The sequence below is a fragment of the Vigna unguiculata genome, chromosome 5 (assembly GCF_037176805.1).
Source record: "Vigna unguiculata cultivar grain cowpea cultivar isolate G323 ecotype 2 chromosome 5, ASM3717680v1, whole genome shotgun sequence".
NCBI classification, from domain to species: domain Eukaryota; kingdom Viridiplantae; phylum Streptophyta; class Magnoliopsida; order Fabales; family Fabaceae; genus Vigna; species Vigna unguiculata.
This window is the reverse complement of record NC_140796.1, coordinates 2,902,003-2,917,532: the sequence shown is the minus strand read 5'-3', so window position 1 is coordinate 2,917,532 and position 15,530 is coordinate 2,902,003. Positions and strand designations below refer to the sequence as shown.

The 15,530-nt window shown below is 33.9% G+C and overlaps 1 protein-coding gene and 1 pseudogene across 1 annotated transcript; both read right to left on the bottom strand.

Annotated features, from left to right (window-relative positions):
* Positions 1–3,163: 3,163 nt before the first annotated feature.
* LOC114186151 (transcription initiation factor IIB-2 pseudogene) lies at positions 3,164–4,260 on the bottom strand (annotated as a pseudogene).
* An 871-nt stretch (positions 4,261–5,131) lies between these two features.
* On the bottom strand, positions 5,132–15,262 carry LOC114185003 (uncharacterized). The gene is made up of 16 exons (XM_028072471.2): positions 15,123–15,262; positions 14,816–14,875; positions 14,582–14,701; positions 14,436–14,496; positions 11,922–13,428; positions 11,779–11,810; positions 11,025–11,157; positions 9,946–10,043; positions 9,111–9,155; positions 8,087–8,192; positions 7,535–7,661; positions 7,210–7,325; positions 6,592–6,668; positions 6,141–6,275; positions 5,822–5,890; positions 5,132–5,610 (listed from the first exon to the last, which is right to left on the bottom strand). The coding sequence occupies exons 3-16, from the start codon at positions 14,692–14,694 to the stop codon at positions 5,338–5,340; spliced, it is 2,892 nt and encodes a 963-aa protein (XP_027928272.1). The 5' UTR covers positions 14,695–14,701; positions 14,816–14,875; positions 15,123–15,262; the 3' UTR covers positions 5,132–5,337.
* Positions 15,263–15,530: the final 268 nt, after the last annotated feature.

The window sequence follows — 15,530 nt, the reverse complement described above, 5'->3', positions numbered from 1 at the left end:
TCTAGTGGCGCCTGACGTGGGTATTTGCTTCAAAATCAATATTTTCTTGTTCAATCATGCTCCCTTGAGTTCTTGCTTGTTTTCTTCCATCACAAATGCTTCCTATTAACTTATTTAACACACTTAAAAGAGAGATTAGAGGCAAAACAAACATAAAATAACTAAAACACAAAACAATACAAAACACACTAAACTTGAGGATATAACAAGATAAAAGGTAGGAAAGAGTTGATTTATTCTTGACAATAAACGCACAAAAAGATGTAAAAATGGACATTATCAACCCACAATAATAATTTTATCTCAATGCATAGTAATAGGGATTATAGAATCCAGTTTAAGTATACACAAAACATCCAAAGTAACCAAAACAACAAAAACATGCAATTGACACTATACATGAAATACATCCAAACAGTGAAAACCATTTCTCTAATCACATACTTTAAAACAAATATCCCACCGATCAAAATGAAGATTCACGTATCTATAATCAATTGTCAAAATTTCAGTTTAATCTGACGGTTAACGAAGTGAGAATCTTCATTTTATCAATAAGACGCAGTGTTGAAAACTAGGTAGCTCTGAGCACCAGAAAGTGACGCCTAACGTTGATCAATTCACAAAACCAACGCTCAGCGCCAATTGATTCGCAAAAACGAGCGTTCAGCGCTACCACGTGAGACTTAGCGTTGTATCAGATATCAGTAACATCAAATTAAGCTTTTTGAAAAATCTGGACCTGTTTCATTACTCTAATTGGTATTCCTACTATAGACAGTGGTCAAAAAGAGTGTTAAATTATAGTACGTCGCACCAATTAGGTTCATGATCCAACAACTCTATTTTTCTCAAATACCCTCAGTTCAAACAATACAATCAAATTCAATTCAATCGTTTAAAAGATCAACATACCACAATCACAAGCATTGGTAATTCATCATAACATATCAAATACTTCACAATCATACAAGATATGACTCATTAACTCTAAAAGCTATTAGCTTCTCTTACATGTTATCCTGCTTAGGTCGCTCTATAAACGTCAAACGCCTCTAACTCCACAGGATGCTCTATCTACATATAGAAACATCACAAGAACGATCAGAACATACCGTTATCATCACTGATCAACATAGACTGATACTTAGGGATGACAACGGGTCGGGTCGAGCACGGATAGTGCCTACCCGCAACTCGACCCGCCAAAAAAAATTCACCCACTACCCACCCGTTTACCCACCGGGTATCCGCTTAAAAAATACCCGCGAATATTTTTAAAACCCGCGAGTAACCGTAGATATCCGATACTCACAAATATTTAAAAAATATATATTTTATAAATTGTTTAATATAAAATTATAAAAATAAAATATAAATTTAATTAAATTTAACTTAATAAAATATAAATTAAATTTTAATTTTAATTTTTTTGCGGGTATCGAGTACCCGTGGGTACGAATAGTATGATACCACACCCGACCCATTTATAAACGGGTATTAAAACACCTGCTACCCGCGGATAATAAATACCCTTGGGTACTAACTATCCTCCGCAAATTTTATCTGCAAAAATCTGCAGACACGGATATTTTTGTCATCCCTACCTGTACTGATGATTAAAACGATGCTGCAAGCGGATATTTACAAGTACCAATTTTTTTATCATCGTTATTCATTCTATTAAAATTTTTAATTTGTTTACCAATCCGAACCGTTTTTTTCATAATAATAACAAAATTTATCTTCTCAATTCTATTATACACGATGTATAGTATATTTGTGCTCATGATTTTCTTTTTATTTATGACTAAAATGTGTTATCACCTTGAATTTTGATAAAAGAAAATTTAATGATTAAGGATATAAAAGATTGAAGTATTATTGCTATAAATGAGTGTGGGTCTTTAAAGGAGTGTGAGTCTTTTTCAGGTGACGTGGAGAGATTGAGAGTGAATTTGTGAATAGAATTGGAAAAAGATCCATCTCCCGAAGATTTCTCACGTGAGTAAGAGCAAAGAATATGAAAAAATAACTTTGATATGCTAAATGACTCTAACAATATGAAGTGTATTTTCAATTATATAACTATTTTACTTAATTCTAAAATATTTTTAGTATTTATTGATCAAAAGGAATAGTTATAGACATTTTAAATGGTTTAAAAATGCTTAAATAACATTTTTTTTATCTATCGTACAATAAAGTTTATTTTTTATTTTTAGTTTCTTTTTAAAAAATCAAATTTTATCCTTAATATTTTTAAACGTTTCATTTTTTAGGTTTTATTATTATTAATATGCTTACAAAGACATGAATGGTATTAAGTTATTAATTGATGGGTTTAGATGTTACTTCAATAAACTATTAAATATCACTTCATTTAGTCTGGCATCAAGATCACTTTATTTACTAACACGACACGAAAATCTTTAACATATGCTATTTTGGACATTTTACATTGATTTTAGAGTTGGCGTCCATGCAGCAGGACACGTAAATTTACGTCGAATCCTTAACATCCAACATTAATTTTTGCTGCTTAAAAACAAAAACTCAGAACAGCCATCACGAAACACTCGTGACAATCCTCAATGACCACAAAAACATCAATGCATCGAAGAAGATCTTATTAAAGCCACGCCATTGAAAGTATGCAGTGTCCATCATTGGCATATCCGGAGAGAATTGAATTTCTTGTTTTTTAGTGGGAAGTCCTGTAATGCCAAAACCAAATCTTAAAAACTCTGTTGGGTTTTACTTGCAATTATAATCAACAGAGTAAACGGCAAATATTAACTCTTAAAGTTTAATTCTGTGATTTGATTCTAAATCTTTGACATAGTAGCACAGTCTAGGTTTGTACTTAAAAATTACCCAAAGTTTTAAAATCCATTACTGATTATAGGGACACTTTGTCATGGTTAACAGCTTATAACGTGGTAAAACACAAAACTCACTGGGCACGAGAAATTTCGTTGAAGAAAATGTGATCATCCATTCAACATAAAAACAAATATGCCCTCATTCAAATACCAGAGTTATTATACATAATAGAATCTAACTCTTATTATAAGTACTATATTCTGGTTTATAATACAGCAAGAGAATTGGAGTATCGGTTTTTGTTGTTGTAGTGATCTCTAAAAGATGATGATGAGGTTCAAGGAGTGCGAAGTCGCTTTATGTCCTGAGCACTGGCGTACCAAATAGGAATCACATATGAAGCAAGGGGATGAAGATCTGCGTACGCCTTCTTCAATGTGCTAACACTCACTGTGCAAGCTTTAGCAACTTCTTCCACATCTAACCCTATCAAACAAATGCAAATTGGGTAATATTTTAGAATCCTTCAGTGTGATGAGTATCTAAATCTAAGAAAAGCCATATGATGATAAATTTACCTCGAAAGTTCAATTTATTATCTGAGAGCTGAGTAACCATATAAATAGTTGCTGCTAAAATGGAAGCAGGCTTTCTCCTCACATCAAACTGCTGCAATTTCTGAAGCACTTCCTTTACCGCATTCATAACGTGATTATCAAGGTTAAGATAGCAGCAGAAACGTTTAGCTACGTTATTGGCACGTGTAGCCGAATCATCATTACTTAAAATCTCGTAATGGTTCTTAAACATCTCTATAGTCCTGTGAATCTCCTTCACACTAACTCCACCTGCAACAGGATAAAATTCACGTAGGGTTCTTGCTGAACCCTCTTCTTGACATGCTAAATACAAACATGACACCACAGAGGCCTTTGGATCTCTCCCACACCCACTCCAAAATATCTTTCCACCTTTTGCCCTAATGTACAGTTCCTTAGCATGGTCTGTTATGGTGCAAACCAAGCCTAAGCTACTGGCCATATCTTCCATGGTTTTCAGACCAGCCACGATGTTGCACTCTCTTTTGTCCTTCGTCATTCTCCAATAGTTGTCACTAGCTTTCACTATATTTTTGTTCTCAACATTGGAGCTGGGGTGGCGTGCAATATAAGTACCAAGGCGTGCTCCACAAGCTAAAAGATCTTTCGCATGAAACCTGGTTCTGTAATGTTTATCATTATCATCAACATCAACATATTCATCATTATCCTCATCTTCAAGTTTACGGTGAAAGAATGTGGATGGTGGTGTTTGGTCCACCGATCGGGACTCAAGAACCAAGCCACATTCGGAGCAGATTGTGTCCCCAGCTCTGCGATCATACACTGATGGAGTGTAAGTTTTGCAGTCACTGCAATACTCGTCATCTGCCATATGTGTAGCTACCTATCTTTGCTTGATTTGCAGAAGCATATGAAAAAAATGGTTCTGTTGTGTGTGAATTTGGGAAGCTTGGTGTTATATATATATATATATATATATATATATATATATATATATATATAGAACTTGCGTTAGGGTGAGGATTTGGCAATCTTACTGAACATTTAATTCATTAATTTACCACCAACTTAAATGACACTGTTTGGTACATTTAATACTTATTTAGATTAATAGGTGCTTGTTTAATATTAAACGTATAAATAATATAAATAAATGAGCAGCATTAATTGATATAGATTATTTATAGAAAATAAACATATATATCTTTTCTTCTTTTTTTAGTTTTCTCTCAGATTTTTGTTTTCATTTACTCTTTTCATTTTTTTATAGTTTAAAGTTTTTATTTTTTTTACATAAACCGAGAAAATTATCTCTTTTTTATAGAGTGATGAGACAACATATTGTAAAGCAAAATTTAATATTTTATTTTAAAAAAAGGTATTTTGATCTTTTTAACAAACGTAGAGGGCATGTCGAAATTATGAAAGTATAAGAAACTTTTGGATTTGGCACACCATGTTAGATACAAAACTAAAAGTGTACTTGAGAGTTTTTTAAGGCTTTTCTATTGAAAAAATAACAGTACAATTGTAGTAAAAAAAAAAACTCTCAAAAATACTTATATTTCCTATACTTAGAATAAACCATGCTTCAACATCATTGTTTCTTTGCGAGCATTTATGCCTACAAAGTTGTAACTACATTCACTATGCATGGACACACAAATTTGCAGGACGCTTTGTAAGAACACTTGGTTGAATAGACACACACACGGCTATATGTAAAAAAATGCAACACAAAATGCAGATAAAAATTGTTGTTCTCATATGAAGGCATTTGACTCAAGCTGATATGAAGCAGACAAGAATTACCTTACCTGTTTTTTGGCTATATATTATTACATACAAAAAGATTCTTCTGTTTCTTCCATTGATGTGTGCTTTATTGAAGCTATTTCTAATTTCCATCACAGGAAAGAGAAATTTCTACAAACAGATTGGTATTAAACTATTGTCTCAACCACACTTGGTAATCTGGTCCTTTGTCAACAAACTTCTGCCAACTCCCTTCCAACTGGTTCTCCTTGGAGGGATTCCAATCAAACTGTCCCAGCTTCATTACTAGTGCATCACCAACCTGAGCAACATAACCTTCATTGTTTGCATGGTATATCTTGATCGAGCTCCGACAATGGATTCCGGCACGCCGCCGAGCTTCAATCAACTCCGTTATCACATCATGGATGCCAAAATCATAGAAATGGTCATAAAATATTACAGGCTGCACAAAAAAAACACAATAAGGGGCCTCAGATTTGTGTAAGCAAACACATTACCTGCATTCCTTAGTCCTTTCTAACAAGAAATTAAATTTAAGTGATCACAACTTCACAAGTACCATTCATTTTTTTTCAAGAAAACATTATTGAACTATCGTCAACAATGACAGGTATGTGATGAAAGTATTGGATGCTATTTTATTAAGGACTTACAGTTCCAGGATGAGTCAAAATATATGCATATCCTTGCATGAGTTTATCCCGTGGGAATGGCCAGTGGCCCTGAAAGTAAAAAGAAATGTTAAATCCATTTTTCTCATTATTTAGCATGGTTAGTTAGGTAGTAACTTGAGCTGAAAAGATATTAATATACATGCAACAATGTCGTAGTAGTAACTATTACAGAAAGGGAAAACCTTTGTAATTCAATAGTCACTGACAATACATTCTTTTCCAACGTTTCTGGGTTCCTTACAAAATTTTTATGTGTCATACTTCATCAGGGAGAGAGAGAGAAAGAGAGAGATAAAACCTGTGTGGACCCAGTATCATGATTCTCTAAGAATGTAACAGCACGAGAAGGCCACCATCCCATCACTCCTGTAGGTTTCCCTTGAGGATCAATCAGTCTCCAATATTCGTTATGCAGAGCAGAATGAAGTATGCCCTGAGAAAGGGTTACATACAGAAAGAATAACAATTTTGCAGCAAGATAATACAAAGTTATATCCTGAAACTTTTGCTTGTATCATTCACCTTCCTCCTCCAGTGACAAAAAGAAGTCAAAACTTGGTTAAGATATTTGCAAAACGAAAAAAGAAAACAAAAACCACAGCAGTCAAATCCAATCATGCTGCTAATTGCAATAACAAAGTTCGAGTTTGAAAACTCAATGTGAGATAAAAGTCTTTCTCTTCTAGACAACAAGATTTAAAAGGATGAGGTCACCAAGAAACCTCATTTACTTTTGTGGATAGGGATACCTTTGTCGTTATATCAAATGCAGATGAAGTACCACCAGTTGCATTGATCCAATTCACTATCCGTTGCCGATGAGGATCTAATCATTATAAGCACCATAAATAGCTTGTAAGACAATAATATAGAAATTGGGTATGTTGGAAATGTTTCACATATTCCAATAGGACCAACAGATGATAAATAAGCATACAAAAATATATATGGAAATATCCATATATAAAATATGATTTTATCAACACTACTAGATTATTTGGAAATATCCCAGAACTATCATATAATAGATTATATGCCAGGATTAGTTTCCCTATTTCCTTATTATCTCTTAATATTAGTTACTATATCTCCTTATCTAATCATGTTTGGTTTCACTAATTTGTTAAATTTACTACAAGTAGTATAAATAACAATTAGTACTTTAGGTTTTATGAACATATCAACTAGTCAATACATTGTAGCACATCTCCATTAACATCAATTCAGTGTTTCATTCTCTTTTATCTCTCTTCCTCCCCTGAATTGAAACCTAATAATTTCAACAAACACAATCTGAACTCAACTTTCTTTAATATACAATAAGGATAGACTAATATCAAATGAGTGTGAAAGCAGTGAACAATAACCTTGGTTGTAACACAAACTTCCGTGTTCATAGCCCAAGCTGTCCCAATATTCTCCAATGGCAAATACAGGATTTGACGCTTCAATATATTCTTTAACGTATGTGCCAGAGAAGCCTCTGCCGACAGAATGAAAAGTTATCAAATTTTACATGAGAATAAGCTGGTTAAGAAACAAAAAGAACCAGATCATCTTCTCAAGTTCCATGTGATAAAAGCTAAAGATCAATAATGTGGATAACACACATTTTCTCAGTAAAACCTACACACTTAATTAGTAAAGAATTTGTCATAAACCTTCAGTATGCTTCAGCAGACAAAAGAATACCTAACAAAGTCAAGACGCCATCCATCAAAACCTATATCATTGCGAAGCCAGTTCAACCAACCCTTGATATCTTTCCTTACAAAGTCCTGAGAATGGTCAATATTGGGTGCAGCATGGAAGATATCACCTACATAGAGCATTAAAAAGGTTTAGATAAGTAAAACCTCCTAATCATCAATATAGTCATTGGTAAAGCATTATGCCGTCTTATATAGTGGAAGTATCTGGTAAAGTTTTGTGCAGTCTTATTGAGGAAAACTTGCCATATTTTAGACTTTCATCTCAATAAGACACAAGTACAATGCACTGTTTTTAGGACCTTGTCAATCTTGATTTGAAAGTGGCAAACACTCAGATTAATTACAAAAAAATGATTTCATGAGATTCTTCTAGTTTTTTCCTCGTACTAATTTGATCAAGCTTTGTTTTATTTAGAATGAAAAGAAACAACTCCAAAAGGCTCGTGAAAATTGAGCTATTCTCATGAAAATTACATATCGAAAAGACAAAAATTGAACAACTGCATCATCTGCATAGGATGTACAAATATACCACTTGAAGGATTTCCACGCCCCTCAAAATTTGGATCATCACATACAATTGCTTCAGGTCCCCATGAAAGCTTGCCACCAAAAATGTTCCAAACACCATTTGGACTCTGAAAGAAATAAAAGTTGTTGATTTATATAATAGCCACTTGATGGTCTGCATTATGAACTGTGCCTTTAAAAAGATTGCCCCAAGTTTCATATGCTAGTGTTGGACATAATACTGAGTCAAAGATCAAAAACAATCATAGGCAACCTTGCATGTCCAGACTAAGACAACCCACAATTAATAAGTTTCTGCACATTTTAGATCAAAGTGGATTCAAAGACTAGTGCTTTCATAGAATTTTCTTGCCTTCGGTTTTAACATTGGTTTATTAGGTGTGAAATTGTGAATGAAAGTCAATGCATAGAGTTGGGTTAGATGGATAGATCCAGTAGCATCATATTCCAGAATCAAGAACCAGCTTTTCTAAAAGCTTAAGCTATTAGGTGGAATACTAGAATAGTTTTACATTTCTCTCACACCTTACATAAGAGTGACTTGAACTTAAAGCACGGACACTCGACTCACAGATCACTTTTCCTGAAATATAATTTTTCTACCAACAATTGAGGAGGCAGGGGAAGATCAGTTCATCATATTATATTGTGGGCTTACAGTATCAGAAAAATGACAAAATAAGCACTGACATAAAACCTCGTGCTTTAAAGCCAGGAAATATGAATCCCTTTCATGGCTCAAACTCACTCATCATGCAGTTTGGAGTGAAGACAAAAGGCATAAAATCACAACTATCTTATACTAAGACTAAACACTACTTTATTATACCAGAACCTTTCGTTGTAAACTTTTTTTTAAAGAAAAAAAAAAAAAAGGTAATTCTTTAGACCAGAAACTCTGTTTTTAAACACTTCAAACAACCAGAATATCTTCAAATTTTAAACTTCTAATCAGTGACCCAAACAGTGTACGATAACCTTTCTCAGCAAATATAAAAAGACCTCGGGCTCAACAATAAATTTACCTGTTTATGTGCACATCGATGGTTAAGTACAACATCTCCCAAGGCCTAATTACAAAGGAAAACCCTTTAAGAAATTATAAATATGAAATATAAGCATTACTACAATAGAAACACTTTAACTATATAAATTCATTTGAGCAACAGTGAAACACTCACAAGTTGAAATGAAACTCGATAAAAATCATCAAAATATTTCCTTACACATTCAGCAATAACTGATTTATGTTTGCATTTCTCTTGTTATCATCAAAAAGGCACTTAATTGTTTCCTTTCAGTCTCATAAAAAAAGGATGTCATTTAAAACAACCAAGTTTACTATCATTTTCACACAGTTTATCCTAAAAACTTAACTGTGATATCAATAAAATTACTTAACATTCTCCCTACCACTTAGAGTTAAGTGGTTGGATTCCGGTTGAGGATGGCTCTATAATCAGTTTGGACAATAAACTCAATTTTTTACATGTTTGGTTACCCTCAAAAGTATGTCCAAACACTCATATTTTGAATGAAAACTCAGTTCTATAAAAGCAAGACCAATGTTTATTTTGCAAAATTAATACTACAAAATTAAGTTTGACAACTTTAATCAGAATATGCATTTAAAAATTGGAAAAAAAAAACTAATTAATTCCAATAAAAGATTAGTTTCCTTTTTTTGTGATTTAAACTGAAAAATTTAGCCCCTAAAAGGTATGTAAATTTGGTTCAAATTTAAGGGGGGGACTTGAAGTTGTTACTTTCGGACACCTAGAACCATAAATATCTGAAGAGATTAGTTGCCTAGGATACATCTTCAGGTATTCGATGTTCAAAATTAGCAGCACAACTTACCAGCAGATCTTGAGAATGCATTTCCTCTATACAGTATTTAAGCTCTTCCACAGAACCATAGGATGAATTCAAGTTGTAAAGATCAGAAGGCATATAACCTGCATATAGTTTATTCGGTTTATGAATGCAATATCTATCACGGATTGATCATATTATTGCACAATAAGGATTAGAATAACATTAAAAATAAATAGAACGGGTTTTTGGGGAAAGAACTTACTTGTTTGTTTATGAAAAAAAGTTTAATATTTTTTATACCAATAAAGTTAAAAAGCTGTACTTGGTTCAGTTGAAAACAACAAGCAATGTGGAAGAAAATTTAGTCTTATACTTGATAGAGGTATATATTCGTTGTAAATACACTTAAGCTAAAGTAACAGCAGATGACTGTAACACCATCAGCAGTAACATAAATTAATCAGGACATAAACTAAATAAACAAACTAAATGCTTGTGATCATGAAATCATATTATGCAGATTGTTTGGCCCTGTATAATTAGATCTACAACCCAATAAAAAATGGAAAAAATGAAATATGGCCTTCTATTATGATCACAAGATGCCCCTTCCAAGTCTAGAGTCTTGGAATTTGGACTTAGAGTCTTGGTATTTGGACTTACAGTCAAACTCATCCTGACAAAACTGACTTATAAAATGAAGACTACCCACCCACAGCCTATTTTAGAAACCAAGCACTACTTAACTTTTATTTTAAGTTGAAGTGAGATGTCAACCTCCCAAGAGCCAGCGTTTAGGTGGCTTCAACTATGATTCTGCACTTAGCCTTTTCTGGTCAATCCCTCCACAGGTAGTTTTTCAAAGACAATGAAGCCTAGAGGTAACCACAACTAAGCTGGCTTCTAAGTTTCAACACACCATCTCACTCCCAAGACTATGGACCTGGAGCATGACAATGCAAGTTGCCCAATAATAGATCTAGCATAGACTTTGATTTCATCCTTTTTTTTCAGTTTCTTTATTAAAGAAGATAGACTTATCTAAAACATGAACTAAAATATGAATTTTCTATCCTAAATATCAATATTGATGAAATAATACAAAAGAAATCAAGTAGCACCTTGAGGAGAAACAGATTCTGTTGGAGGTGGCAGCCACACTGCTGTCACCCCACAATGAGATAAATCAGCTGATTTAGCTGCTAATTCCAGATACCAGCGCCTTCTCCAGCTCTCCCAGTTAAAACCTTGAAACTTGGTTAAAAAGAAAATTCATAGAAGTTAACTCTTTTACTTCTTCCCCTTTTATCTGTCACTATAATAGGTAAATACATACAACAGAAAATGCACACGAAGAATACATGAAATATCAAGAGTCGACGAACAACATCAGATAGAAACATACAAATAAAACAATGCATGCGATAAAACAAAATGAAAGGTACTTTGGTCAAATCATTGACCATCAGCACATAGTGCTCCAACATGTAAAGTACTGCATGATACTACACATTTTCAATTTACACAAGATAAAGTATCATGTAAAAGTAAGCTAGATGAAAGCTTACTTAAAATGGAATAACCGCAAGAGTTACATATTGTTAAAGATATGATTGGTTCTATTTAAATAGGGAAATACGAAATGATTGTATAGCTAGAAATTAGGGATCCCTTTTGCTTGTTGTATCTTTAATTATATCATTATTAAAATATAGACAATGCATTATTTGTGCGTGTAAACACAAAATTCAGCAAACTCTATAAAAACACATTTTATAATTATAATAACCAGTTGTTATTGGATCAAATTGCATTTGTGGCTAATACACATTTACGCAAAATCTGTGAAGTCATTAAGTAAGTAAATGTACTGACCACAATCTCACGTCCTGTTCCTGTTCCTGGCTCTGCATTGAAGTTATGTTAAAATTTAAATGCTATAAGTGGACCGCATAAACAAAATAAATCTTTGTGTAAGCAATTTTTATATTTAATTTCAAGAAATGTACTAAGACCACCTAGTTTTGTTTGGTCAGGAGCTCTTTGCCATTGTATAGTCTTCCGTTGAAGAGCACGCTCCAACGCCTTCCGCTTCTTCTCAATCGTTTCCCTTTCATAAACATGTTCAACTAGAACATCTCCTTCCTTTGGCTTTTCTCGAGCAATGGACCATACTTCATCTGCTGTAGGCAACTCCAAGGATCTGAATTTTGATGTGAATGCTTCAGCAACATCCAGTTTTTTTGGTGGAAATTTGGGAGAGACAGCGTTAATCCTCCTTGCCATCCATTGAGGTATCTCTCTACGTGGACCATCACTCAGTAGTTTCCATTTTTGAGAATCTACATCTGTCAAAAGATCTATCCGTCCCCCATTAACAACATAGATAGAATCGTCATCCCCTTCGTCTTGTAGCCTTCCCTTCAATAGCAATGATTCAGCCATTTCAGCTCTCTGCCTCCACGTTTTCAAGGCATCTTCCGATGCCTTTAATGATCTCTGCAGTGCTTCACATCTTCTTAGGTAGGCATAATCTTTACAATGAACAACTTCTTTGGCAGCTTCAACAGTAGCCTTGATGTTCTTCAAGTCAGCCTTAAAAGCCTTGGAAATAGCCTTCGTTCTTTCTGCCACATCTTTCTTCACTTTGTCCAACATTGACTTCATCTCTTCCTCCTGCTTGAGGCTATTTTTCCTGCTTGAATCCTGAAATTCAAGCAAAGCTTTCTCTGCATCATTAGCTTTTTTCTCAAATGCCTGTAACTGCTGTCTGGTATTCTCTAACTCCAAATTCAGTTTATCAGCCTCCTTTCTTGCAACCATCAACTGAGATTCTATATCACTTATTATTCCTTGTAACTTGATATTCTCTGCCTGGACATCGGCAACTTCAGTGAATGGAGATGTACCATCTATCAATGTCTCCACAGACCTCTTTGCAAGTTCACCTGCTTCCTCTGCCACAACTAAAGCCCTCTCTATAGCATGTCTTGATTTTTCCACAATGGATGATATTGTTCCCTCAGTTGCATCCTTAATCTGTTTTTCAATCAGATGTGCTGCTTCAGCAGCTGTAGTTTCAGCAGATGAAATTCTGAGTTGAGCATCTTCTAGTATATGAGAAGTTGCCTGCTGGAAAGCAACCTCCGCTAATTTTTCAACCTGCACAGCAAGATCAACAGCATCTTGTTTGGCAAGGACCAGTTTAGATTTCAAGGTGAACTTCTCTTCCACTGAGTCCTCCAGCTTTTTCTGGAAAAGAGATTTCGCAGCCTCAAGTTCTGCTATAGCTACTTCCTTGTCATGTAAAATGGTATTGATGTATTCCTGGTTTTTAGCCTCAGAACGAGCAAGTTCTTCAAGTAATTGATCTCTCTCTTTCTCGATAACCTCTTGTCTGTGTTGTGCCTCTGAGAGAGCTTTTCTGGCTATATCTAACTCATCTTCTATTCCTATAACATCACTTCTTACTGAAAGATCGTCTTGATCGACAACCACGTCTGTTAATGTGTCATCTGAATCATTCTGTCATGGAAATAAATAAATAAATATAGGTCAATCTCCCACTATCAAAACATGAGCCCTTGTCATTTGTGCCTACTAACTAGAGTATCATTAAAAGATATGTGAAACTTGGTCACCTTATTGAACCCTATTATTCAAAATGACCAACCTCCAAAACATACATTTCTGGTTTAAAAATTGCAATTTAGGAAAAACAAATTACAGATAAAGTTAACAGTTTACAAAGAGTAGTGTTAATCATTAAACACTCACTCAATGACTCAAGCAGCCAATTGTTCCTAAACTAAAACTACTTACACCAAGAATTAATTTTCTGCATTTTCCAGAGAAATGACACTGGTCATCTTTTTAAAATACCTTATTCTGTTACCCGTCTCTACTCTACCACCAACTCTTACTATTTGACACTAGGTATAATTCAACTGCGTAAGTGTAACAGAAAAATCACGTGCAATAAAAATGGCTCTTTTAAACCATGTGTAAGTGGTGTAGACAACTCTTAATAACGTGTGCGATATATGTAATTTACCAGGCAATATATCAACTTGGTAAAGCTAGTCAAGTTGTAGATTCAAGAAAAATGGTTTGAACTGTCAAAAGAGAAGTTGCAAAAAGGCATGTTGAAGAGAAAATAGACCAACTGATAAGTTCAAAAGCAACACGAAAGATGAAAAGGTGAATTCCAAGTGAAGAATTCCTATTCAAGATATTGGTTATTTTTATAACTTAGCAGCATTGCCTCTGACCGATTACTGCTACATCATGGTAAATATTTAATTCTGTTCTGGAATTCTACCAAATAATACTTCTTTGTTCAAAGAGTTTGCTAAAACTTGCAAGTATATAGCTGAAAAGCGAAACCCAATCTTTATGAGAAATGTCAGTGACTTTATTTAGCCAACTCCAAAAAAAGGCCATAACTTTACTAAACTTCCTATCTTATACTTTACTAAAACCTTGTTAGTTAATCTTCTCCCTTTTTAAACACCAACAACACAACTCCTTACCGAGTGTGAAAAAACAATGTGTGCTGATTTGGAGATCCTCTGGTCAGCAAAGAAATAATTTCTGCAAAAAGAAAGCAACAATAATAACATAAAGTGGAAAGTAACAGGAAAACATAACACAACACAGTTTAGTTATATAAGCCCACCTCCTTCTAATTGACCTAGCAGAAGTTATTCTACAGATCAAAGGGTGTCTGGGAACAATGGAACAGCGTGGAAATATTCCAAATGCTGCATCAGGCAACAGAGCAGCTCCCATTTTATTTCTGCATAATAGAATCATACAATCAATTCATGCACTGAACTTTCTATCATCGTTGAAGTTGAATACAGAAGGATGCATATCAGTAAATTAACTATAGCAGTACAACACAACATACCACTATTTCTTTTCTCCTTATCTCCTTAACCTCACATCTAGAGCCATCACGAACAATTATCTGAAAACAATATACACAAAAAGGAAAAAGAAAAATAACCCACGTGATATCAGTCGGTGACAGTAAAGATTACAGCTGAATCAAGAAGAAAGTTTGGAAATTGGAGAAATGCAATTTCAGTTTTTTAAAAAATGCTGATTTTTTTTTTTCATTTTTTCAGTGAAATGAAAAAAAAAAGTGAATTATTTATTTGTATGAGGAGATGAATGGTGAGTAGTGAATGTGACGTAGATAGCAGAGATGTGACCTGGGTAGTGTAGCAATGGCGCGGACAACGAGAGCTTTTCACGGCCACAAAGTTGAATAGAGAAAGTGAACGAAGTTCAGAATCACGTTGTCTCAGCCTCACAGAGTCAACCTTTAATTGTAAAGTTTAAAAACAAGTAAAAGCCTTAAAAGAAAGCCCTTATTTGTAGAAATCGTCATTATCTACTCTCTTTTTTCTAAAGCGATATATCACTTCAGGTATTTTACTTCTTCAAAAAAAAAATAATCATAGCAGACACTGTCAGAGAATCTAACATGTCAGTTAGATTAAGAAACTTGTCGTTTTTCTTAAATAATCTTCGAAAAAAATATAAGTAGTTCAGAAAAAATCAAATAGCTATTAGTTTACTTCCTATGTTTATATTTATTCACATTTAGAAACTAATTT